The 24,967-nt window shown below is 47.4% G+C and overlaps 2 protein-coding genes across 2 annotated transcripts in view; one reads left to right on the plus strand and one right to left on the minus strand.

Moving 5' to 3' along the window:
• Positions 1 to 2,087: 2,087 nt before the first annotated feature.
• LOC120407751 (dnaJ homolog subfamily A member 1) lies at positions 2,088 to 18,341 on the minus strand. The gene is made up of 9 exons (XM_039543744.1): positions 18,181 to 18,341; positions 17,669 to 17,810; positions 17,246 to 17,423; positions 16,905 to 17,009; positions 16,465 to 16,692; positions 15,290 to 15,404; positions 6,626 to 6,741; positions 3,974 to 4,074; positions 2,088 to 3,406 (listed from the first exon to the last, which is right to left on the minus strand). Exons 2-9 carry the CDS (start codon positions 17,798 to 17,800, stop codon positions 3,188 to 3,190), a joined length of 1,194 nt encoding a protein of 397 aa, XP_039399678.1. The 5' UTR covers positions 17,801 to 17,810; positions 18,181 to 18,341; the 3' UTR covers positions 2,088 to 3,187.
• A 54-nt stretch (positions 18,342 to 18,395) lies between these two features.
• Positions 18,396 to 24,967, plus strand: part of LOC120407752 (aprataxin-like) — a 29,886-nt gene continuing 23,314 nt past the window's right edge. The window contains 2 exon segments of the mRNA XM_039543745.1: positions 18,396 to 18,555; positions 24,217 to 24,353. Coding sequence (XP_039399679.1) covers positions 24,224 to 24,353 — 130 coding nt within the window. The 5' untranslated portion in view covers positions 18,396 to 18,555; positions 24,217 to 24,223.

The following is a 24,967-nucleotide window of genomic DNA, read 5'->3' on the forward strand; positions in this document are numbered from 1 at the left end:
TGAAACTCACAGTCCTTTTCCTTCTCTGCAGCTTCCAGTCTGGCCAGCAGTGCTGAGTGTCTCCATGGAGCCGGGCCTATGCTCAGAAGGGGCTCTAGCCTGCTCCACTTCCACTGCGCCCCGAGATCCCGCTGGCTCCCCCCACCCACCACTTTCTCCTCTCCGCTCCCTGGCCTCACTCCCTTGCTCCTCTCTGCACCCTGGCCGGACCCCAGTGCACCTCCGGCTCTGGGCAGTCTCTGCTTCCCACCACCTGTGGGGCCCCGCCTGTCTCCCCAGAGCTGAGCCACCTGGGACTGGGGCAGAAGCCTGGCCAGTCTCAGTCGGGGGGGCAGAGTGGGACAAGACAGCAATGTGGGGGAGCTTGACTGGGCCCCTCCAGGCAAGTGCATCTTGAGAAAGCCTGGCTGATTGTGCCACTCCCAAGGGGCCGGAGCAATTCCCAGCCCTGGCTGTGCTGCCGGCTCAGCCCAGCAGATAGTCGCCTCCCAGCAGGGCCTGTGAGTGCAGCTAGGAGGCAGGGTGTGTGGGACTGGGTCGGGGAGGGGCTGGGCTAGGCTGTAAGGGGAGAAGATCAGTGTGTTGGGGCACTAGGGAGTGGGGGTTGTGTGTGGGGGGTGCTGCTGTAGTGCATTTGTGGGGGGGTTGGGGGCACTGGGCATAGTGGATCCAGGGGGCTCTGGCCATAGGGAGTTGGGCACAGGCCTGCTCTTAAGGGGAAGGGACGTGCTGGCAGCACAGGGCCAGGCAGGCCCCTGTCTGGCTGGCAACTGCCAGTTTGTAACTAGTGCCCTTGCATTGGGTGGAAGGGGGCTGCCTCTGCCATGCCCCATTGCCTCTGGCTAGCCCCTCACTCTGGGGACTGACCTCCCCACACCAGGCTCCACAGTGGCCCAGAAGTATGTTTGGCACCAGGCCCACAAATGGTTAATCCAGCCCTGCTGGCCAGCTCTAGTTTTGTAGCTGCCTCACCAGTAGTCATTTTTCTGCTTTCTTGTGTTTATTTCCCTCACCTGCAATAAACAAAACAGAACTGACCTCCTGACAGTTCTTAGCCACTGCACTTAAGACTCACTTAAAATCACAAACGTCAGTGCTTAAAGTGTGAACGTCACTTGGTAACAAGCTGCACATAGACCCTGCTCCCTGCCGCACTGACACGTTCCCCTCTGGTGTTATCTGAACTGGTGATCTGCTAGATCACCCCAATCCTTGACTCTGGGAACCAGCCTTACCCTGCTCTGCTGTGAGAACCCCACTCCTGGGCTGTAAACTAAGCTACTGAACAGCGAATGTATCATAGCACTTAATGCTTTCTGGTAAGCGAAAGTTAAGATGGAAATGTTCCTGTGAAATATGCAGTTAGCCAACAAGTGACTGATATACACTGTATCTTACAGGAGAAATGGCTGTGGAGCAAGCTAACACCCTTTAGATTCACCTATGGAAAACACAAGTACATTGTTTTCCTCTGGGTTATTGCATAGCAGCTTGTTTACAGTCCTACTCCACAGCAAGCCTCTTGCAGTAGCTCTAAGAGCAAGAATAGCTGAAATACATAATTTTTTCTACGTTGTGCTGAACACCATCCAAAGTGTAAGAACCCTCCCTCAACCAGGTTGTGTGATGTGGCTACAGTGCCCTCTCCTCACTCCTTTGAGTTACATTGCTCACTACAAGGTCTTTCCTATGCAGTGGCAAGAACATTTTTCAAGGTGTATGGTTGTCAGGCAGCCTTACACCACACCTCTCCATTACCGTTAATGGCATTCATCTATAACAGAGTGGGTCTATAGTTATTGGACCTCTACAATGAGAAACAGCCACTATTAGTAAATCTGCTAGATTTGTGAAAATATACAAATCTGAAGACAACAGGGGCAAGAACACCGAAAGAAGCTGGTACAATAAAATACATTACTTCACCCACCTTGTGTGTCCAGTGTATTTTGACTAATGTGCCACTTCATATTTCGATACATGTGACCTGAGTTGAACATAGCCCTTTTCAGAAACTTTGTGCATTTCCCCCCTCCAGCCTGAACGCAGACTAACATACACCACAAAATAGTCTTAGGAGCCATTGAATAGTTTTGTAATTATATTGGAAAAGTTTTGCCTACAATAACTGGAACAATACAGAGTCTTTCAAGAATGAGATTAAGATTATACACATAGAAAGAGGAGAATTTTGATACAAACACTGGACTCAATTGGTCATCCACTCTTCTGGTTAGTACTGAATTCCCTATGCAGGGTCATGCATCTTTCACCTTCACTCCCCAGTACTGAGTCTGGGCTATTTCCTCTCACTTCATGCAGCAAGTTGGAGGTCAAACTTCACATCAGTAGGCAGAGACTACTTTAGGGATTTAGAATAGCAAGCTCAGCTGTTCTGCTGGCCGCACTCACAAATAAGGGTTAAAATTCTAGCTCTCCTTAATTAGCCATGTTAATGCAGTCCCACTGTTCACTTAGTGCCTGACAAGTTGCCTGTGCTTATAACAGCAGGAAGCTTCATTTTTCCATCCACTAGTGGGTCACAAAAGAATGAAGCTGGCAGCCAAGAGATCAGTAAAATCTCAAATTCAGCAGGCTGAGGGAGCCAGTGCATCTGCCAGGTGTTTAAGTGGGCATGTGAAGATTGACAGCATCCTTGTCCGAGTAAGGTAATCAGTACAGCACTGGGCAGCTGCATTAGAGCAAGTCCTGATTTGATGAATAGCAGTACAAGTCCAAGACAGTCACAGGTTATATTCTACAGTCTGATTAGAACAGAAACTTTAATTGATCTTAACATGAATTATAAATAAATACTTGGGTATACTTCATTAACAGGGCATAGAATCTAAAAGACCACCACTCAATCTGAATCTAAGCCAGTGCATTTGCACACAATTAAAATACAGGAATTACAAGGCCTGAAATAAAGGCAAGCAGCCAGGGGTAACTGACCTCATGGTCAACTTCAGCTGAGCTTGCACCCTGAACTTTACATGAATTGCAAAGTCAGTGTGTCATTTTCTAATATTATTGATTTTATTCGTTAACTTGTTTTAAAAAACACAACTGTGGTTGAATATTAAAACAAAACAATAGCAAGGAGTGAGCATGAGCTGCTTATAGTTCTTCACTCATCCACTAATGCATACAAAACAAGCATCAGAATGGGTATTCACTGGCCATTTTAAGATGTCTGACACTGAACACCACCTCTGGGATGATGCTCATCGTCTTCATAGGCTTCTCCATTGTAATGCTGTCTTCTTTCTTGAGATGGGTCAAAGTCCACCAGCTCTACCTGATCCATTTCTTCAGTTTCTTCCACCTCCTTCCTTGCAGGTAGCAGTTTTTCCAACAGAGACAGCTTATCAGAGGAGAGGAAGCCACACTCTGGGAAGTTTACCTGAAAAATCAGTAAGAATGGCCCTTTGTGACCTTTGCTTACACAGTCTTTTCTCCACAGTGTATTACTACTTTGAGAGGCGTGCGCTACCTTGCTCCTACAAGCATCAGCTTGTAGCAGAGTCCTGGGCTCTTTTGATAGCTCTAGGCTCCCAAGTCATCTCAGAAAGAGATAAAACAAAAACCAGCCTAGCCTTTTACTTCATTGTCCAACCTCTCATACAGTCTGGCTGCCTTCCATTATCTGTGTTTTGCCTACAAGATGACCATTCCAATAAAGTAGTTTCCAAAGAAAAGTCTCCACATCTAAGATCCTCTCCATGCTATTTGAGGCACAAGGTTATTTTTAAAAGGTCAGTATTTCAGCTTTATTCTAAGCAGTATAACCCTGTATATTGGATTAGCTTACATAGCCTTTTGCAGAACAGAATGCAGAAACAGGTAAAGATTGAGTGCCTCATGGTCTTCTTGCCTCCATTAGAAATAGAAGTCAACTTTAACCTGACAAGTTTCCACCATGTTCAATGTTAAGCCATCTTTAACTATACAAAGCTGACTGAACTCTTACCTTGAACTCAATGATCAGGCGCCCTTTTTCATATGGTCTGCGATAAATTGGCATCCCCTCGTTCAGCACACATTTAATATCTCCATGCTTGACGATCTGACCTAAAGCAAAAACCAAGGCACAGAAGACAAGCAGTTATAGTTGCTACATTTGTGTGATCTCCCCTCAACTCCCTTTCACACTGTTTTCTAGGCTAGGATTCATGGAACTACACTGACCCAGATCCCACTTCATGAAGGCTGCTAAAAACCTGGTTGCCTGTAAATGGTAGTGCCAACTCTCCTCTATCCAGAAGTGGTCTTAAAAGGCTATATAATGTGAATGGAGAGACAAGGTGGGGGAGGTAATCTCTTATTGGACCAACTTCTGTTCATAGAATATCACAGTTGGAAGGGACCTCAGGTGGTCATCTGGTCCACCCCCCTGCCCTTCTGTTGCTAAGAGACAAGCTTTCAAGCCACACAGATCTCTTCTTCAGATCAGGGAAAAGTACTCAGTGTCACAGCTAAATATAAACAGATAGCACATATTCTAAGGGACCAGTCAAGGTGAAGTGGCTCGTTAACATTAACACCCCTGTAGTCATAGGGTAGAAACTTAGTGGGTTACAGGTTGTTTTAATAAGCCACAAATACAGTGTCTAACCAATCTGATTTTCAGTGTCTAGCAAAGTTATGAATTTAAGCTCCCAGGCTCATCTTCTGAAAGTGTTGTGCAGGTGTCCTGTGTGGACGACAACTGATGGTCAGATAAAGTATCGCTTTGTAAGAAGCATTCACTCACAGGTGACTGGTTCTGACTATCATTTGAGTGTAGCAGTTGTTTGGTTTCATCTAGGCAAGTGTAATCGGGGCAATGAGTGCACTGAATGAGGTACACTGCATGTGTAGGACCCCTATATCTAGGGAGGGGTGTTGTGGGAGCTGTTATACATCTGGTGTTGCTTTAAGTTGGTGTCTGGGTCTGAGGGGTGCTTGCTTCTAATGAGCTTTGGAGGATGGGGGGCTTGCTTGAAGGCCAGAAGTAGGGGTACAGAAAAAACTTTCAGGATGGGGTCCTGATCAAGCATGGGTTGTAGCAGTTTGAGGACACCCCATGCGGGTTCCAGTGTGGGATGGTAAGTTACAACTAGGAGTGTGCAGCTGGGGGGAGGGGGTTTATTTCTGTACTGAACCAGGTCCTCTCAGGGTATTTGGGTGGCCCTTGGAGCATATTCTGTGGCTTTTATCTACAGCCATGCACTCAGATACCACAGAATATGCATTGAGGAGAAAGTCTAGGACACAACTTAACATGCTCAAAACCGCTTTCAAACAAGGACACTCCACCAGAGAAGTAGACCACACATCATGGAATAGACCACCCAAATATTTAGAGAGAATTGTTACACTCAAATGAGCTCTCACAAGAAAGTGATCAAGACAAACACCCTGTCATCTGTGGGTGAACTCTTCACTTCTCAAAGCGATCGCTGACCATCAGTTGTCATCCACAAAGGACATCTGCATAATGCTTTCAAAAGATGAACCAGGAGCTTAAATTCATAACTTTGCTCGGAAACCCCCCCCCCCCCGCCCCAATCACAGATTATTAGACACAGGATTTGTGGTTTATTACAACAATCTGTAACCCATTAACCCCCTCTTTTGTCCTAGGACTAAGGCTAGGAGGTGTGTGGGTGTGTAATGGGTTCAGTGACCTCAATTCTGCAGCAGCCAGTGCTGGCTCAGGGGCTGCCTGAGCCTTGCAACCTGTGCAACACTGTGGCGGTGGAGCACCCGCCGAAATGCCGAATTTCGACGGGCGACGCTCTCGATGATGTTGCTTGCCGTTGACAAGTGACATCATTGAGAGGCGCCCTAAAATGCCGCTGAAATTCAGTGGCATTTCGGCGGCCGCTCTCCCAGGGTCCAGGACTTGGGCGCATTAAGATACCTCCGCAGGCACCACGTTGGGGACTACTGGCATGAGTAGTTACAAAATTGAACATATAGTGTCACAGCAAAATAGAAAATGTCCAGAGTACAGTTCCCAGACCTCAAGAGCTCTGTGTAGCTCAAAAGTTTGTCTCTCTCACCAACAGAAGCTGATCCAATACAACGTTACCTCACGAACCGTGTCTCTAATATCCTGGGGCCGACACAGCTACACCACAACTGAATACATATGCAATTGTTTGTTCATGCATCCTGAAAGAAGCCCTCTTATGGAGTACGTTCTGACTGAACAGACACTATTCCATGAATTCTGAGCTCAAGACTTCCAGTTTTCACAGGAGTTGGGCCTTCATAAATTCCTACCACATATCTAGTCAAGTTAAGTTACCAACAGCCATGCATGTAATAGGGTCTTATCTGTTGTGGAGTGGAGTGAAGTTAAGTTATGAAAGTTACACCATGATGTACAAGTTGCATCTTTTGTTAGTATGAGTTATTAATCCAATACTTCATCCACCAGGACATAATCTTTTACAGTACAAAACTCTGAACAAGAGATTTACACTTTCTGGCCCAAATTAATATTTTTAGATACTTTAAACCCCAATACTCTTACTTGGAATGCTCTTTTGGTCCCTTTACTATGCAACAGGAGAACTCAAGGATAATTTGCTAGCTGCACAAGTTTAACAGCAATACTTTTAAACACACTTACCAGGATGAGAGGTAATAATTATAGTTCTGTTATCAAGTGTTGCAATAGGTTTCTGAAAGCCACACAGTGCCTCAACCAGCTGTATGTCCATGCACATGAACAGGTCTTCACCTCGCCTACAGAACAGTTACACTTGAATAAATACATCACATGCAAGAGCTCTGAAAATTTTGGGAAAATCTTTGCTAACACTAGAACTGCCTCGTATATCTTTGCAGGAATCTGATTTTATTCCAGAAGTTAGTCCACCCTTTCCTCCCCCCACAGATTAGTTAATTACAGGAAGATTATACAGAAGCTGTATACCACCCAAGAGACTTTAACCTGGCTTTGGCCAGTACAATAGACCCAATTAGCCCTACTCCCACATAATGAGTGACTAGATTGCATACACTCCTATTGTCTGCCCTATGCCAAATTTGGGGAAAGCCAAGTATGCTCCTAGTGCCACAACTGGCTGAACTGTGGATGATTTCAACAAGCTTACAGCAGCATAGTCCTGGTTCTCTTTAAATTAAAGGACAGCCACTGCTGCTCTTGTTCCACTTGCACTGAAAGCTAGTACTAAGGAGAGACAAAACAGTTACTTTATAGAAACTGCTTTTTTAGAGGTTGTCTGTAGATCCCACTTGGTGTGCACGTATCTCAGACACATGAGATCAGAATCTTTTGACTAGCAGGGTCTGCTGGGGCCACACCTACACACCCTTTGTGCGTGAGCTCCCCCACCCAAGGGGGTAGCGGGCATAGCAGCCCCAGCCACCTTAGATCTCTTGCTAATCCAGAATCTCAAAGCAGAGATGGACTCTGAAGGAGCTGGGATGGAGGGTGGGACATAGGATCCATATGGAGAATTCCTGAATCTGTTGTAAGATTAGTAAATTCTGATTCTGTCAGGGTGGATTCTGCTCCATCAGTCCCCAAATAAATAGAAAGAGCATCCAAGCAGTCCTAGCTATAACTAGACAGACCACAGAACCCTTCCAAGTTTGGACTGATTTAGTCACCAAATCCAGGGTGTAACTGGTAAAGGAATGAAATGAGGCAGGGGACTACTCAACAGATTCCTTCCTACAGCAATATTTAGCATATGAGGAAGCTGCCTGGGTTTAGTTGACTTGGACCTAATGCCTGAAGAAAGGAGTTTAGCTGCTAGTTGGTAAATTGGGATGCACTGAGTGATCCACTTGGATAGTCTATGGTAAGAGATGGCCAGACCATCAGCCTTCCTTAGTGCTGAAAACAGGACAGTTTCCTGAATGGCTTAGTTCTGTCTAAAGAATAAAAGGCAGTTACCTTTTTCCGTAACTGGTGTTCGAGATGTGTTGCTCATGTCCATTCAGAGTGTGTGTGTGTGTGTGCGCGCGCTCGCCACATGCACTGGTGCCAGCAGTTTTTCCCTCAGTAGTATCCCTAGGGGACCGGCCCCCATATGCCACAGCATATAGGGCACCACTAGCCCCCTCCACCCTCAGTTCCTTCTTGCCGGAAACTGACAGTGGAGAAGGAGGGTGGGTTATGGAATGGGCGTGAGAAACACCTCGAAGAACACCAGTTACAGAAAAAGGTAACTGTCTTGAATGGACATGAGCAATCACTGGAACTAAACTTAAGTGACTCCAAGCAGTACCCATGGAGGTGGGTAAGGAGTTCAGACATGTAGATTTCAACACAGCTCTGCTGAACCCTGCTGCATGCTGGCATAGTGAGCTGTGTACCGAGGGCCACATTTTTACAGATATCCTGGATTGGAACATGTGCCAGAAGGTCGCCAAGGATGCCTGAGCTCTAGTTGAGTGGGCTCTGACAATCAGCGGTGGTGGGGCCCCTGCCAGCTTGTAGCAAGCCTTTATGCAAGAGATAATCTAGGCTATGGCTACACTTGCAAATTTGCAGCGCTGCAGCAGGGTGTGAAAACACACCCTCTCCAGCGCTGCAAATTGCGGCGCTGCTAAGCGCCAGTGTGGTCAAAGCCCCAGCGCTGGGAGCGGCTCCCAGCACTGTCCGTTATTCCCCACAGGGAGGTGGAGTACGGACAGCGCTGGCGCTTTGACTACACTTGGCGCTTTGAAGTGCAAATGTAGCCATAGCCCTAGTTAGAAATCCTCTGCATGCACACCAGGAGGCCCTTCATCCCATCAGCTGTAGAGATGAAAAGCTAAGTCGATCTTTGGAAATGCTTTGTTTGATCTAGGTAGAAAGCCAGGGCCCTTCTTATGTTCAGCATGGAGGTGCCTCTCTTCACTAGTCTCACGGGGCTTGGGGCAGCAAAGACCAGAAGGAAGACGTCAGGAAAGCGGACACCACCTTGGGGAAGGCAGGCCATGTGGGGCCAGAGCTGAACTATGTCCTTACAGAAGAATGTATATGGCAGTTCCGAGGTCAGGGCATGCGGCTTGGGAACTCGCCTTGCTAATGTCACCGCCCCCAGGGAAGCTACCTTCCATGATAGGAGAGACTGAGCAGGAGGCCAAAAGCTGAAAGGGCAGGCTCATGAGCCTGGACAGAACCAAACTGAGATCCCATTGAGGGACTGGGAACTGAACTTTAGGGAAAAAAGAAAAATCAAGACCTCTGAGGAACCTGGCTGCCATGTCATGGAGAACACAATCTTCCCCTGGACAGGCGGATGAAAGGCAGAGATCAACTGCACCAAGAACGCGAAGGGGAGATGCCCCGTTCAGCCACCCAGTGGAAAAACCTTGTCCACTTTGGCAGGAAGGTCTGTCTAGTCCAGGGTTTTCTACTCCCCAGCAGGTCCTGCTGGACTCCCGCTGAACAGATCCATTCTTCAGGGTTCAGCAATGCAGCATCCACGGCACAAGGTGGAGAGACGTGAGATAGGGATGCAAGAAGTGACTGTGGTCCTGTGACAGCGGGTCTGGTCAGTTCAGCAGCGGCCATTGGGGTGGGGGTGGGGGGTGCTACCAAACTCAGTGTGTCAAACCAATGTTGGCGCATCCACACTGGGGCAATGATAACTTGGGTCCTGTCTCTCTTGACTTTTGCCAGGACGCTGCTCACAGGTGGGAGCGGGGGAATGCATACATCAGGATTTCTGCCCAGGACAGGAGGAAGGCATTGGAGAGGGAGCCCTTGCCCAAATCCCATTTGGGGCAGAAGTGGTGGCACTTCCAGTTCTGCCTGAGGGTGAACAGATCCACTTGAGGATCTCCCCACCTCTGGAAGACCAAGCAGGCTACCTCTGGATGGAGCACAAACTCATGGCCTGCCACATATTAAAATCATAGCTGCCTAGGAGGTCCTGATGGTTGGCCAACCGCAACTGTAGACTGGAGACCAAATAAACTTGATGCCCAAACAAGTCTAGTCTCCTTGAGTCTTTATTCTTAGGAGTAATCGCTAGTTGACCGTGTCTCTCCCTGTGATTGACTGCCTCTACCACTAGGGAACTGGGAACAGGATGGGTATAAAAAGGTACTTAACACCCTTGGATAGCACCAAGTTCTTGGACACCACCCTCTTAGAGATCGCAGGCAAGGAGGAGGGGGTTTGCCAGAGGGCATTTGTAATTTTCGCAACCCCCTCATGTAGGGGAAAAGCTACCCTAGCTGGGGCTACAGGGCAGGGAACAGCAAAGGAGTCTGCAGGCTCGCTGTAAGGGCAGACTCCTTATAAGAAATGCTTTCAAGTGGATGTCATGCTCCTTAATCCTGGGCTTGAAGGATTTGCAGATTCTGCACTTAATATCAGAGGGGTAGCCATGTTAGTCGGGATCTGTAAAAGCAGCAAAGAATCCTGTGGCACCTTATAGACTAACAGACGTTTTGCAGCATGAGCTTTCGTGGGTGAACACCCACTTCGTTGGATGCAAGTAGAAGTGGGTATTCACCCACGAAAGCTCATGCTGCAAAACGTCTGTTAGTCTATAAGGTGCCACAGGATTCTTTGTTGCTTGCACTTAATACGACCTTCACCCAATCACCGTAAGCTGTTATGTGGATTGCTAATGGGCATGGGCCTTTTAGTGATCACAGGGCTTAAAGTCTCTAACAAATAAGGAAGCTAAAACTAGAGGGAAACCACACACACACCAATACACGAGGTAAATGGGTTTGAATGAACGAGAAGCAACAGTGCAAGCTGAAGCAGCAACAGTTCCATGCACCGTCACTGGCGGCAAGAAGGAACTGAGGATGGATGGGGCTGGTGGCGCCCTATATGCTGTGGCATGTGTGCGCCACTCCAGGGGTGCAAGAGATAGTCCCCTATGTATACAGCTGAGGGGAAAAACTTCTGGTACTGGTGCATGTAGCAAACACCCTCTCCCCCAAGTTGAATGGGCATGAGCCCTTCTTTCTTCTTCGAGTGATTGCTCTGGAAACATCTACGTGTTCAGCCTGTCTCTCGTTTGAGGACAGCAAGGAGTCTGACAGTTTGATTTAAGTGAAAATCTGACAGCATGCTGGTGAGGAACTTCAGGGATCTCAGCATTACCATATCCCTATTGAAAACAATGTAAGAAGGTCTGCCAACAGTGCTTGAATACAACGAACTCCTCTGTTAGGTGGTTTTGAATGCAAGATGGTGGAGAGCAGCAGCTCAACAGAAGTTCAAAGGGGGTTCCGTAAGAACTACACACAGGCCCCAGGAAGGGGCACACAAACGAGTGGATGGGCCAGAACCAGTCACCATATAAGCTTGCAAAGGAATAGGGGCTTCTAAAGCACAAGTGCTGTGAAACCCAGACAAACTTTTCTCCTTTGATCTGCAGACTGAGCTGTAGAGGGCTTCCTGGCCTGTGTAAGTATTCACTGGACCTCTGTAGAAAAGTCCCTGTCCGTAGGGCTTAGGGAGCCAACTTCCAAGCAACCAGATGTAAAGATGGGCCTAGATGGAGAATGTCCCCCAGTTTCCTAGAATAAGTCTGGCAGACTGGGTAGAGAAGTTGGTGGCTGTGTGGATGGATACAGTAGGCCCAGGAGTTGCTGTCTGGCCCAACAAGAAGCTAGGATAATTACTCTGCTAGCAAGTCTGATAGATCTTCCTTCTGAGCCGTGGCAGTAGAAGAAAAAAAGGAAAAGGTAGAGAAGACTGAGACCAAGGAATGAGGAAGGCATCCTTGAGGGAGCCTTAGCTGTCACCTGCCCTGGAGCAGAGCTGTGGGCATTGCAACAAACAGGTGCATCAGGGATGGTCTAGGTCATTGTGTCTCAACCTTTTTGAGACCAGGGACTGGCTTGCTGCCTTCCTAAACTTATTTTATCACGGAGTCATCTGCTAGGCCTGAGATCAAGTCTTCAGTGACCATTAATGGTTGGGTGAGTAGTGTCTGCTGAAGAAATCTGTTCCATTGTTTGTTTCTGGTAGGTGAAGTGCCATGGAGCCAAGATGTGGAAGTGGTTCCACCTTCACAGAATAATTGCTTCCTGACAAGCTGGGGAGGAGGGGTGAGTTGGCACCCCCACCTGTGGTTACACATTGTAGAGGTGCTGTCTGTCAGATCTGTACAGTAGTTCCTTCCAGTGGCAGTACAAAGATTCTGCAGGGTAGTCCACTTGTCTGGAGTTATAGCACACTGAAGTGGACTGAGGACTCTCCAAAATTACATGTATTGAACTTGCAAGTGGTTTAGATGGGCCTCTCCAACCTGCCATGGATGCACCTGTAATCAGTGTTGCAGTGTGAGGTAAGGTACAGATTGGTACTCCTTGCACACCATCAAGGTCATCATCCAGTTTAGGGAAGCTAGTAATCCTACTCCTATTAGGACCATGAAGTGTGTGTCCATATGCTGTTTGATGGGGTTGTAAACAGATCTCAACCAGCCTTGGAGACAGTGGAGGTGAGGTCTGTCAAAAGTCATCATGTAAGTGCTGTGTATGTTTGTCTAGTCATCTCAGGTCCAGCACAAGATGCATCCCTTGTTCTTTTGGGGATATGGAAATATCAAGAATAAAAACCTTTCCCTCTGAACTCCTGAGTACTTATGATGCAAGAATTCCACACCAACAATCCCTCAGTTTGTCATGTAAGGTGGGTCCCTTAAGAGGAGCAGAGAAGTGGGGAGGTGAGGGGCCAGGACTGGAATTGGAGATTAAAGGAGATGTATGTTTTCCACTGGCCTGTAGCAATCCCAGCCCATGCTTGAGAAAAATGGGAAATGCAGGAACCAAAAAATGGAGTAGACATAAGGATGCTCTAGTGGGACTGAATCATGGATGGCTCTGAACCCAACTGAGAAACCAGCTGTTGGGAAGGGAGGCGGCTATCTGAGGGAAAAGTGAGACAAGGAATAATCAGCACCATCTGGTGCCAATGGGAGAAAGTTCTGTCTGAACTAGCCTGGATACATCACATGTTTTCTCCTGACAGCAGGTCCTGTGCCCCTTTAGGGTACGTAACTCATCCTTGCAGGAGCTAAGATTATCAGTCAATGGAGAGCTCGTTGAGAGTTGCTTGGACTTCTCTAGAAACCCTGTGGATTGTAAGCAGAATGCCCTTATTGTGTTGATGGCTGTGGTCATGGAATGGGCTGTTTTAATTGAGACATACATGGCTAGAGCCAGGCCAAAAAACCCCACACCCACTGTTTGCATCACCAGCAACTCCATGAAAAAGGTTGTTCAGATCAAGCCAAATTCACTGTCCAGATGGGGCCCCCAGAACGTCCAATAAGGCAAGAATGGGAAGCTAAAGGGATCAGATCAAGAAGACCCTGATGCCCAAAGTGATGTCTGCTAAGGATGTCAACATGTTCTGGGGGATTTAGGAGCCTAAGTTAACCCCTGAAGTTGGTTGGCATGATTGAGGGTGAGCTGTAAATTGCTTTACATCATGAATCCCTGGATGGAGGGGGATGTTGGCTGAAGGGTCTGATTCGGCAGAAAGTGTGCAGGGGAAGATGAACCGCAAATCTGTTCTAGGGGTTAGTGCTGACCTCAGTGGTAGGATAGGGGGAATACTGGTACCAAAGGATTAATTTCGGTGGCATACCGGAGTTGGTGCTAGGAGAAGTATCAATAGTCAGTAAGAAGTCTGCCAGTAGCATAAGGACTCTGGAACTAGTATCAGACCCAACATGAGGAGTCTGACCCACTGAGAATTCTGCCAGTAGCAGAGTGGCCTTAGTTCCACAGGGTGCTTGCAGAGTAAGGTAAAGAACCCTAGGCTAGAAAGCTGATTATCAGGCTCTGTGCTCAGTTTAGAATAATATCAGCACTGAGTTGTCCTTAGAGCACTGCTCAGCTCTGTCCTGCCTTGATGCAGCAGCAGACTTGGGTGCCAAGTGTCTAGCTGGTGCTGTTTGGAAGACAAAGGATGGCTGACTGAAGGAGCTGCAGTCCCTCTCTCAACAACTTGAGCCTTTAGGATAGAGTCCCTCCTTACTGGGTGCTGAGGAAGTGGGATCTCTGGGATCTTTTGCAGCCAGAGGCATGTATTTCCAAATTAGGTGTTCCCCTTGAGCTGCTCCACCACGTAGCACATTAGCCAAGCATCTCTGAAGCAATAAGTTCTGTTGGGGAAAAAGTGGCCCATAAGAGTAATGGTTCAGAACATGGCTCTTGCCCAAACAGAAGAGACTAAATGTATTTCAGATAGTGGGATAAGTCCATCCCACAATAGGGGTGGACGGAGACTAGAGGGCTTAGGCTTTGTCATTACGTAGGAGGGTGCCTTGGTGCCAAGCAGTAGTTCAAAAGAAAACAATGGGGCTGTCAGAGTAGAGAAGATCCCTGAACTAACAGTGATAGTATTTACAAAACTGATTTAAAAAGGTACCGCAGGGTACCAGGCAGACACCACTGAGTTCCAGCTCCCTGCCACTGGTAAGAGCAACTGAAAGAAAGATAGTTGTGGCTGCTCTGCCTAATATGCCCTCCCGCAGCCGGGAAGAGAGAAGAAGAGCGAGACATGCAGTACATAGGCACCACCTCAGACAGACAGTGCTGGTCAAAAGATTCTAATCTCGCAAGTTTGATGAGCATGGGCACCATACGCAGGATCCACATGGACAAAAAGACTCAGACCTGAGGTTTAGTTTCATCTTTCTTGAAACCAGGCTGGGTTAACAGCTATGTCTTAGACAATTAGCAGCTTGAAAATAGACAGCTAATGGAGTAGACTGATATTTGATATCTTGCAATAATCGCTGCAGATATTCATAGCAAGTCAGCATGAAGGCATGTGCTGAACACTCATGGAAACTCATGATTTTGAGCTTGATTTCTGTAATAGCCTATTCCCCGATTACCCACTCTTTGGTTTTGTCTATAAGCCATTTGGAGAGATCTTACATCTGCAAAGCAACAAGTGCAATGACCACTATAAGACTAATTGAACAAGTATCTCTGCAAATATTCAGAGACTCAGTGGTGCCCAAACTCTTCCTGTCGAGTGCCCCACCCCCTGTAATAGAATCTGTCTGTGCCCCCCCCTTTACTGCAGTTAGCTCAGCAGCAGCCAGGGCCCAACTGAGTACCCTGCCCCCGCCAAGTGTTTCTCCACTGTTCAGAATAAAGGAATAAGCCAAGTATTCATCTGACTCCAAGACAGCTTACAACAATTGAACTCTAGTTGGATAGAGGTGGTTGAGTTTAAATACCTATTGGAAGTAATAACCCAGTCCTAATGTGTGAAGTTTCAGCTAGATCATCTGTGTTGTCCAGAAAGTCCTACACTCACATGCTTGAGATGCTTTACCTTGTAAATGTAGAATGGTCTTTTTGATCCAAGACAATAATGATGTCTCCTGGCTCTAGTCCTGGTTCTTGGTCCCCTTCCCCATGGAATGTTATCTTCTGACCATCCTTCATTCCTATTGCAAAGGCACATGTCATTAGAAATTTAAATGTCTACAATACATAAATAGCATCACTTTATCAGGCTCTAACCTGTGCGACAAACGGTTGTGATTGGTAGGTTCTGATATTGCATCTATCCCCCACCCCCCAGCACTACACATGACTAACCAGCTACGTTTCTAGAGGCTTGCACAGAGACAATCTGGGCTATGGAAGCATATCAAACTGCAGGGCACTCTCTCAGCTTAGTTGTCAAGCAGCCCAATTCTAGTCAGGATTGCCACCTATAAAGGTCATTCCTCAATGAAATCAGAGCAGCAGCTGAGATGACTACTTACAACCATCAGTCCCAAGGGGTTTGCTTAAAGCCCCCCTCTATCTCCACCTACTGGTGGCTTTGTACAGAGCTGCTGCAGAGCTAATAGGGTTAAGCATGATTCGCATGCTGTGAGTGAGAGAGAACAGGAAACCCTCTTCCTAAGACCTTCAGTTCTCTCTCACAGCAAAAAGCCACTGCTACACAACCAGGCAGGTCTTACCCCAAAAGGAAACACCCTGCTTTTCTGATTCAGCAGAATTTTAAAATATTGTGCATAGAATTTTTGGGCACAGAATTCCTAAAGGAGTAATGCAACTTAAGTCACCAAATGTTCCACTTGCTTGTTTTATTTTAACCAATGTCAGTAATTAGTCAGCATTCTGGCATTAGTCTGCTTGTCAGTTTCTCTTCACTGTCAATCAATCCACTGTTTGCATATCCAGTAATCAATATGCAACTAACATGACACTAGGTGTAGTCAAGTTAATGCTTACTAAACAAGTGAGCAGCAATTTGAACTGACAATACCCATGAAGATGTGTGTATTTGAAACCAAATCTACCATTTAGAGCTCTGCACAGGTTTTACCATTTAACAGTAAGCAATACTATTGCTACACATTTTAATGTGCACGTAACACTGCCACTGGATAATAGCTCTTTCAATTACTGAAATGTGTATCATGCAAATCCAAGGTTAAAACAAATCTATTAAGATATTACAAAACCCAGCCAAGTTCTCCTTGAAGGCATTACCTTTATCAATATGAACTTCTAGAATCTTCTTCTCTCGAACAATCTTCCTTCCAATGCAGCTTTTACACCTGTCCTTAGGACTGATACGCTCCCCATGTCCCTGGCATTCCATGCACACAGACTGGATTTGCTGAACCATTCCTGGTCCTATCTGGTGAATTCGTATTTGCATGCCGGTACCTCTGCAATTGGGACAGCATTCTACTGCACCTTTCTTACCACCTCGGCCTGATAACAAGACAGCAAAGTCTAATTAGAATTGATTTTGGTTTCTCTCTAAAAGGAACTTAAAACTAGAAGTACATTTACAATTTACCTAGAACAAAAAGTTACTCTGGATTTAGATGAAGGTTTATTTTAATATTGGAATTAAAATCAGTTCATTCAGGTTTAGTTACCTGAAAAACATCATAAAAATCCAACAGTAAACATTAACATACCTTCACATTTGTCACAGATCACATTCTTCTGCAGAGCCAGTTTTCTTGTTGCACCATTATATAAATCTTCCAAAGTAACTGACAACTGATGAACAACATTTTTACCTGTAAAGAGCATAACGTTTTACTTAAAATGTCATTTGCTTGAAACCAGATATGGTTTCTAATCATTTTAGACACTGTTGCACAGCATTAACAACACTCTTTAGTTTGTAAAAAGTATTTTACAGAAGTTAGTGTCCATAATCTTACAACATACTCCGAACAATTACATATTCTACAATAAATACTTCAATAGTAAATGGTCACTTTAGGTAGTATCACAGAAATGGTCAAATTACCTCTCCTCTCTCTCTGCATTCTTCCACCTCCTCCAAAGAACATATCAAAAATATCCATGGGTGACCCAAAACTACTGCCAGTACCACCCTCTTTAATAGCCTGTTCACCACCTTTGTCATACAACTCTCTTTTCTTGGGATCAGAAAGTACTTCATAGGCTTGAGAAATCTGCTTGAACTGTAAGAAACAGATCAGAATAAGTGTTAGGCCATAAGTGATTACACAGCAGCTCACCTGTATCCCTCCAATAACTGTTTAACACTAAACCGCTTTTGAGACTTGCAGGTGCACTGGACACTCAACACCCCCTTACAGTTACGCATTTCCACCGACATGCACGTGACCTACAGCCTGTAAAAGGGAGCCCGGGTCGGGCCCCAATCCCACGTGCAGGGGCCCCGGGCCCCCCTCCCGCCACTTGCCTTCTCGCCCTCGTTGGGGTTCTTGTCGGGGTGGTATTTCAGCGCCAGCTTGCGGTAGGCCTTCTTCAGCTCCTCCTGCGAGGCGCCCGGCTTCACCCCCAGCACATCGTAGTACGTGGTCTCCTTCACCATGGCGGCCGGCCTGCGGTAACCTACCGTGCGCCCCGTTACCCGGACCCCCGGGGGGGGGGGCGGGCGAGAGAAAGGGCGGCGGGGGGCGCGGGCCGGCGGATGGGACCGGACCGGAGGCGGCGGGGCCGGGAGGGGACCGGACCGGAGGCGGAACAGCAGCAGGGCCGGGAGATGGGACTGGACCGGACCGGACCGGCGGCGGGAGGCGCGGGCCGGCGGATGGGGCCGGAGCGGAGCGGGGCCGGGCCGGGAGATGGGGCCGGGCCGGGAGATGGGGCCGGAGCGGCGGCGGTGGAACAGCGGCGGGGCCGGGAGATGGGGCCGGAGCGGCGGGGCCGGGAGATGGGGCCGGAGGCGCCGCGCCGAGAGCGGCCACTCACCGGGCGGGCGGGGACTCGGCGGGCTCGGGGTGTCTGTCTCGGCTGCTCCAGCCGCTCCCGACTTTTCTAGAAAGTTCTCTCTGAGCCGGTCTCTGCGGCAGTGCATCCGGGGAGTTTTGTAGCCGGCGAAGCCTCGCCCCGGAAGTCCCGCCCCCTCTGTTGCCAAGACGAATCAACGACGGGAAAGGAATGCGGGGAGGAGCGAGGAGACGAGAGCCAATGACAGGCCGTGACCTCTCCTCGTCCCTCCGGGGCCGGCTGCGAGACTACAGCTCCCAGCGTGCCCCGCGAGGCACGCGCCGGCCTCTGAGGGCGACAGCGAGGGGCTGACTGGCTCTTCCCGCGCGGCGCGGAGGGGCGGGAGTGAGGAGATTTGTGAGCGGGGAGTTGGAGGGCGGGGAGGTGTATAAACGGGGAGGAGACGAGCGGGGTTGGGGCCGGGAGAGGGGAAGAGAAGAGCGGGGTTGGGGCTGGGGGAGGAGGGAGGAGAAGAGCGGGGTTGGGGCCGGGCGGGGGGGAGAGGAGGAGAAGAGCGGGGTTGGGGCCGGTGGCCCGGGGAGGAGAAGAGCGGGGTTGGGGCCGGTGGCCCGGGGAGGAGAAGAGCGGGGTTGGGGCCGGGAAGAGCGGGGAGGAGAAGAGCGGGGTTGGGGCCGGGGAGAGAGGAGGAGAAGAGCGGGGTTGGGGCCGGGGGAGAGGAAGAGAAGAGCGGGGTTGGGGCTGGGGGGAGGAGGAGAAGAGCAGGGTTGGGGCCGGGGGAGAGAGGAGAAGAGCAGGGTTGGGGCCGGGGGAGAGGGGAAGAGAAGAGCGGGGTTGGGGCTGGGGGAGGAGGAGAAGAGCGGGGTTGGGGCCGGTGGCCCGGGAGGAGAAGAGCGGGGTTGGGGCCGGTGGCCCGGAGGAGAAGAGCGGGGTTGGGGCCGGTGGCCCGGAGGAGGAGAAGAGCGGGGTTGGGGCCGGTGGCCCGGGAGGAGAAGAGCGGGGTTGGGGCCGGTGGCCCGGGAGAAGAGCGGGGTTGGGGCCGGTGGCCCGGGAGGAGAAGAGCGGGGTTGGGGCCGTGGCCCCGGGAGGAGAAGAGCGGGGTTGGGGCCGGTGGACCGGGGGAGGGGGAGAAGAGCGGGGTTGGGGCCGGTGGCCCAGGGGTGGGGAGGAGAAGAGCAGGGCTGGGGTATGTGAGGAGGGGCTGGTTCTGTTTTAGTACAAGGTGCATGTGTAATGTGCTGTGATTGAGGCCTGGCCTGTACGGCGCTGCCCCATTCTAAGGCCTTGACCAGATGGGACAGTTCTGCTATGTTCTTTGGTGTAGTTATATAGTTTAGGTTAAGCTGAATAGGAGCAGGTTTAAACTAAACCAAGTTTAAAGTGTCGAAGCAGAGGTTTGCGCCAGTTTAACTGCATCACTAAGGGCACATCTTCACTAGCAACGTTAAAGTGCTGCTGTGGAAGTGCTTTAACGTGGCTGTGTAATTGTGGCACAAAGCCACCGCCATGAGGGGAATAGCTACCAGCACTGGTGCACTGACTACACTGGCACTTTACAGCACTGAAATTTGCAGTGCTCAGGGGAGTGTTTTTCACACCCCTGAGCAAGAAAGTTGAAGTGCTGTAAAGTACTAGTGTGGACAAGCCCTAAATCTGTTTTAAAAACAAATGTTCTAAATTGCTTACATTGGCAAGCTATAGCGTAGAATCATAGAATAACAGGGTTGGCAGGGACCTCAGGAGATCTAGTCCAACCCCCTGCTCAAAGCAGGGCCAATCCCCAGACAGATTTTTTACCCCAGTTCCGTAAATGGCCCCTGTCAAGGTTCCTCCCCCACTCTGAACTTTAGGGTACAGATGTGGGGACCGGCATGGACCCTTCTAAGCTTAATTCCTAGCGCTTAGATCTGGTAACACTGCCACCAGCCAGAAATCAGTGTCTGGCACACTTTCTGTCCCCCCAAAACCTTCCCTGGGGAACACAGATCTAAACCCCTTAGATCTTAACACAAGGAGAAATTAACCATTTCCCCCTTCTTTCCCCCACCAACTCCTGGTGAGTCCAGACCCAATTCCCTGGATCTTACAACAAAGAAAAATCAATCAGGTTCTTAAAAAAAAGTTTTTAATTAAAGAAAAAGAAAGGTAAAAATAATCTCTGTAAAATCAGGATGGAAAATACTTTACAGGGTACTTAAATTTATATAGCCCAGAGAAAACCCCCTCTAGCCTCAGGTTCAAAGTTACAGCAAACAGAGGTAAAATCCTCTCAGCAAAAAGGAACATTTACAGGTTGAGAAAACAAACATTAGACTAACACGCCTTGCCTGTGCTACTTACAAGTTTGAAACATAAGACTGATTCAGAAAGATTTGGAGAGCCTGGATTGATGTCTGGTCCCTCTCAGTCCCGAGAACGAACAACCCCCAAAACAAAGAGTACAAAACAAAGAACTCCCTCCACCAAGATTTGAAAGTATCTTGTCCCTTGTTGGTCCTTTGGGTCAGGTGTCAGCCAGGTTTACTGAGCTTCTTAACCCTTTACAGGTAAAAGAGACATTAACCCTTAACTATCTATTTATGACAGCCCCCTCAAGGATTGAGCTCACAACCCTGGGGCTATCCCTCCCCCCAGTGTGAAGTGTAGTTGAGGTGTGAATTTAAACTGATATAAACAGTTATCCTGTTATAACCCCTCCCCCCTGCTTGGACAGTCTCATTCTTTCAGTTTAGCTTAAATTTCATAAGTTAACCCAATAAAGGTGTTCCTGTAAGTGTGTCCCTCATTGAGTTTTACCAGTATAACTATATCAGTATAACTTGGGAGGAGCCCTGATGCTGCTGTCCTATGCTGTGTGAGAGAAAGATCACCATTAACACTCCAAAAGACCAATTGCACTCATGTTAGCTACATCTTCACTGCTAAAAGAAGTGGGATTCTCAGGGATCAGTGCTAGGCCCAATGCCATTCAATACTTTCAGTACTGATCTGGACGTAAATATAAAATCAGTACTGATAAAATTTGCAGATGACACAAAAATTGGCAAAGTAGTAAATAATTCTAAGGACAGGCCTGTCACACACAGCCATCTACATCACTTGGTAAGCTGGGCCCATTCAAACAAAACATGTTTTAATGCAGCCAAATGCGAAGGTATACATCTAGGATCAAAGACTACAGGTCAACCCTATAGAATGGGTACCTATATCCTGGAAAGCAATTTTCCTGAAAAGGAAGTAGGGGCTATATAGTGGACAGGCAACTGAATATGAGATCTCAGTGTGATGTTGGGAATAGTGAATAGGAATAAGGGAGTCATTTTACTTCTGTATACAGCACTGGTGAGACCAATACTGGAATACTGCATCCAGGTCTGGTGTCCTCATTTTAAAAAGGATGTTGAAAAATTGGAGAGGGTGCAGAAGAAAGCCAGTAAAAAAGCTTTGAGGTCTGGGGAAAATGCCTTACAGTGAGAGACATAAAGAGCTCAGGCTCTTTAATTTAACAATAAGAAGTTAGGTGACTTTATTAGTGTATAAGTACCTTAATGGGGAGAAAATACCAGGTACTAAAGGACTCTAATCTAGCAGAGAGAGGCTGGAAGCTGACACCTGACTAATTAAAATAAATATTAAGACAAATTTAGAATAACTATTGGAACAAACCACCAATGGAAATCGTGAATTCTCCCTCTCTTGATGTCTGCAGATCAAGATTGTGGATGCCTTTCTGGAAGATATGCGTTAGCTAAACACTATCTCAATGTACAATCCTAGTAGATTTCAAAGTGGTAGCCGTGTTAGTCTGTATCCGCAAAAACAACCAGGAGTCCTTGAAGCACCTTAGAGACTAACAAATTTATTTGGGTGTAAGTTTTCGTGGGCTAGAACCCACTCCATCAGATGCATGGAATGGAAGATACAGTAGCAGTATAAATCCTAGTAGAGACAAAGCACAGGTAGCTTTTTCTCAATGTACCTAATGTTGAGGACAACCGTATTACCCTCCTTCTTTTCTTTACCCTCCCCACACCTCTGGTTTACCTCAATTAGCTACATCGAGATGAAAACTGCAGTGCCTTGTTTCCCTTAGGATTTTACATGGAGATAGCCACTGTCTCTGAATCAGGCAGACTGGGTGTTGTCAACATACCCCAATTGAAGTGATTCATATCCACCGAGAAGGTACTGATCCCCCACATCCCTGTCACCCTGGCCGCTTCTGGGAGTGGTGCGGACAGTACTTGCTCCTCCCCTTCCTTCCCAGCACCTCCTTCACTGTTCCCCAGCATAAAGGGGGCACTGAGAGGGAGGAGTTGATCAGAGGGGCCCATGGACCCCCTGGAGTATCCCCCGTTTCAGAAATGCTGTTCTAGCACACCATCAGCTGGCAAGGCCTTCCTTGTCTCAGTCACTTGAGTTCATTTTTATTCATGAAAAAAATTGTCTTTACTCAATATAGACACTGAAGTACCATGAAGTGCATCATTATTCCTGGACAATTAGAAAAAAGGTTTCCAACTATCAGAGGAGTGAGGTTTTGGGACATGCTCCCAATAGTAGTGGGGGCAAATAACCTAAGTAGTTTTAAGAGGAAGCTTGATAAGTTTATAAGTAGGATTATATGACAGGGTTGCTTGCAATTGCAGAGGACTGGATTCAGTGACTCAGAAGGTCACTTGCAATCCTATGTTCCTCTGATAATGGCACTTCTTTGGTACTTGATCCATATGATATGGTGGCTGATTAATGTTAAAATTAACTGCTCTGTTTTGAATTTTGATACAAAATCATCTGTAAAATAACAGCTATCCAGTAATCTGTGCCACTTTAAGATGCCACCAGACTCCTTGTTTTTGTAGCTATCCAGTAAGGTATGTCAAGTAAAAATGAAATGGTTACTGATAATTTATGTGAGGTTTTCCAGAGAGAGAACTTTCCATGCTGGATAGTAGTGCAGACATAATTAGCTGTTTGGGAGGTACTTTGTATATTCTGTCAAACTTTGTTCCTTTTAGATTTCAACATGATTAGGATTTTTTCCAGTAGGAAAAATAATGCTCATCATAATTTGAGTGAGATGATTTAAGATGTGCTTATATGTGTAGTTAAAAAAAACCCCACCCACAATACAAATATATAATTATGTTTAGTCGCTTGACTTATTCAGCATAATAGGTAGCAGTTGTCCTGCTGTAATGCAGATGGAACAAAAATGTGGTGGTGAGAGGATGACAAAAAGAACCTTTAATCTATAGTTCAGGTTGTAAATATGCCCCAGTAATTTCAGGATGACCCCATCCTGGGAAAATTGCACCAGAGTCTTACATGACTTAATCAGGGTCACCCAATGAGTGATTTAGTGGAGTGGTTCTCAATCAGAGGTCTAGGGGCCCTTGGAGGAGGAGGGGGGGGCAGTTGCCAAGCAGGGCCGGCATTAGACTTGCTGTGATTCAGGGCAGAAAACTGAAGCCCCGTTGCCTGGGGCTGAGGCCCTGAGCCCTGCCACCCGGGCCTGAAGTCAAAGTCTGAGCAGTTTAGCTTCCTGGGGCCCCCTGTGGCATGGGGCCCTGGGCAGTTGCCCTTCTTGCTACACCCTAATACTGGCCCTGGCTTTTATATGCAGAAAAAAAGTTATTGTGGCACCAGTTGTCCATGGAGTTTTTATAGTGGGGGCGTGGCGGGGGGAGAGGAAAGAGGGCTCAGAAATTTAGTGGGAATAGAACCCAGGAATTCCAAGTCTCCTGTCGTGGTCCCTAGTGGAGATGCAGCTTACATTGGCATAAGGAGATATTTTGTTAATATAGTGAACCACTTCTAAGAATGACACAGGTTATATCAGCAAAAGGGCTGTTTTGCCAGTATAGCTGCCTCTTCAACATGTATTGTGTGTTTTGTTTTTTCTATGTTGAAACTGGGGACCAACAAAACTCTGTAGTGTAGACCTGGCCCAAGAGTGGCTTTTTTTCCCAGCTGATGTAAAATAAACCTGAAAAATTCTCATAATCCCTATCTGAATGTAATCCTGTCAGACAATCTCCTCTTGTTTTTTTTCCACAGTGCAATTATGCAGGTGTGCTGGCTAGTGAGGAAAGATAAATGCTGTCAGCGAATCAAACTGCCACACTTAAAAACAGTAGTGATAGGGCGTGGCCCAGAGACGGAGATAACAGACAAGAAGTGTTCACGGCAACAAGGTAAGTTACAGCTTCAGTTTACATGCAACTGCTGGCTTGATGACAACCCAGCAGTTCCAAAAAAAGTGTAAGAAACCGGTGAGGTACAAGTATAGAAATTCTGTGATGGTGTCATGTCAGATTGTGAGATTCATTTTGTGAGGTTTCATTGTTCTTCTGTTTGGTTACATTATTTTGATAGACTGTATAGACTGTACACTCTAAAGCCCAGCTGGCAGTGATTGGGGTTTAATCTTATATTTAAGCAATGGGCGGTTCAGGTGGGAACTACAGCTTCTCTCTGAAAACCAAAGCAGGCATCTCTCTGGCTTGCTGTGTAATCATCAGTCATGGGGCTCCAATCCAGTGGGTCTTCTAGCCACAGAAGATCTCAGCTCTCTAGGTAGAGCTGCTTACCTATTATAGCTATTCTGTTCTCTTTATAGGAGGTCGCAAAGGGCCCTATAATCTGACAGGCATGAGGGAACATGGCATTTCTGCCACCAGGAGGAGTAGAAATTGATCTTTGTAAAACAGTCTTATACATAGTTTGTTGAAAACCTGTAAACTCATATAGAACCAGTCGTGAGCTGCAGCCGGTTCACACCGGTTTGCACGAACCGGTTGTTAAATTT

This window comes from Mauremys reevesii, linkage group 6 (assembly GCF_016161935.1).
Source record: "Mauremys reevesii isolate NIE-2019 linkage group 6, ASM1616193v1, whole genome shotgun sequence".
Taxonomy (NCBI): domain Eukaryota; kingdom Metazoa; phylum Chordata; order Testudines; family Geoemydidae; genus Mauremys; species Mauremys reevesii.

Bases quoted from the DNA above. Each gene is read 5' to 3' on its own strand.
- LOC120407751 (XM_039543744.1), bottom strand. From the start codon at position 17,800: ATGGTGAAGGAGACCACGTACTACGATGTGCTGGGGGTGAAGCCGGGC. The intron at 17,010-17,245 runs GTAATTTGACCA...TGCTCTTTACAG, and splicing joins AATGCAGAGAGAGAGGAGAG to GTAAAAATGTTGTTCATCAG. The intron at 16,693-16,904 runs GTATGTTAATGT...TCTTGTTATCAG, and splicing joins GATCTGTGACAAATGTGAAG to GCCGAGGTGGTAAGAAAGGT.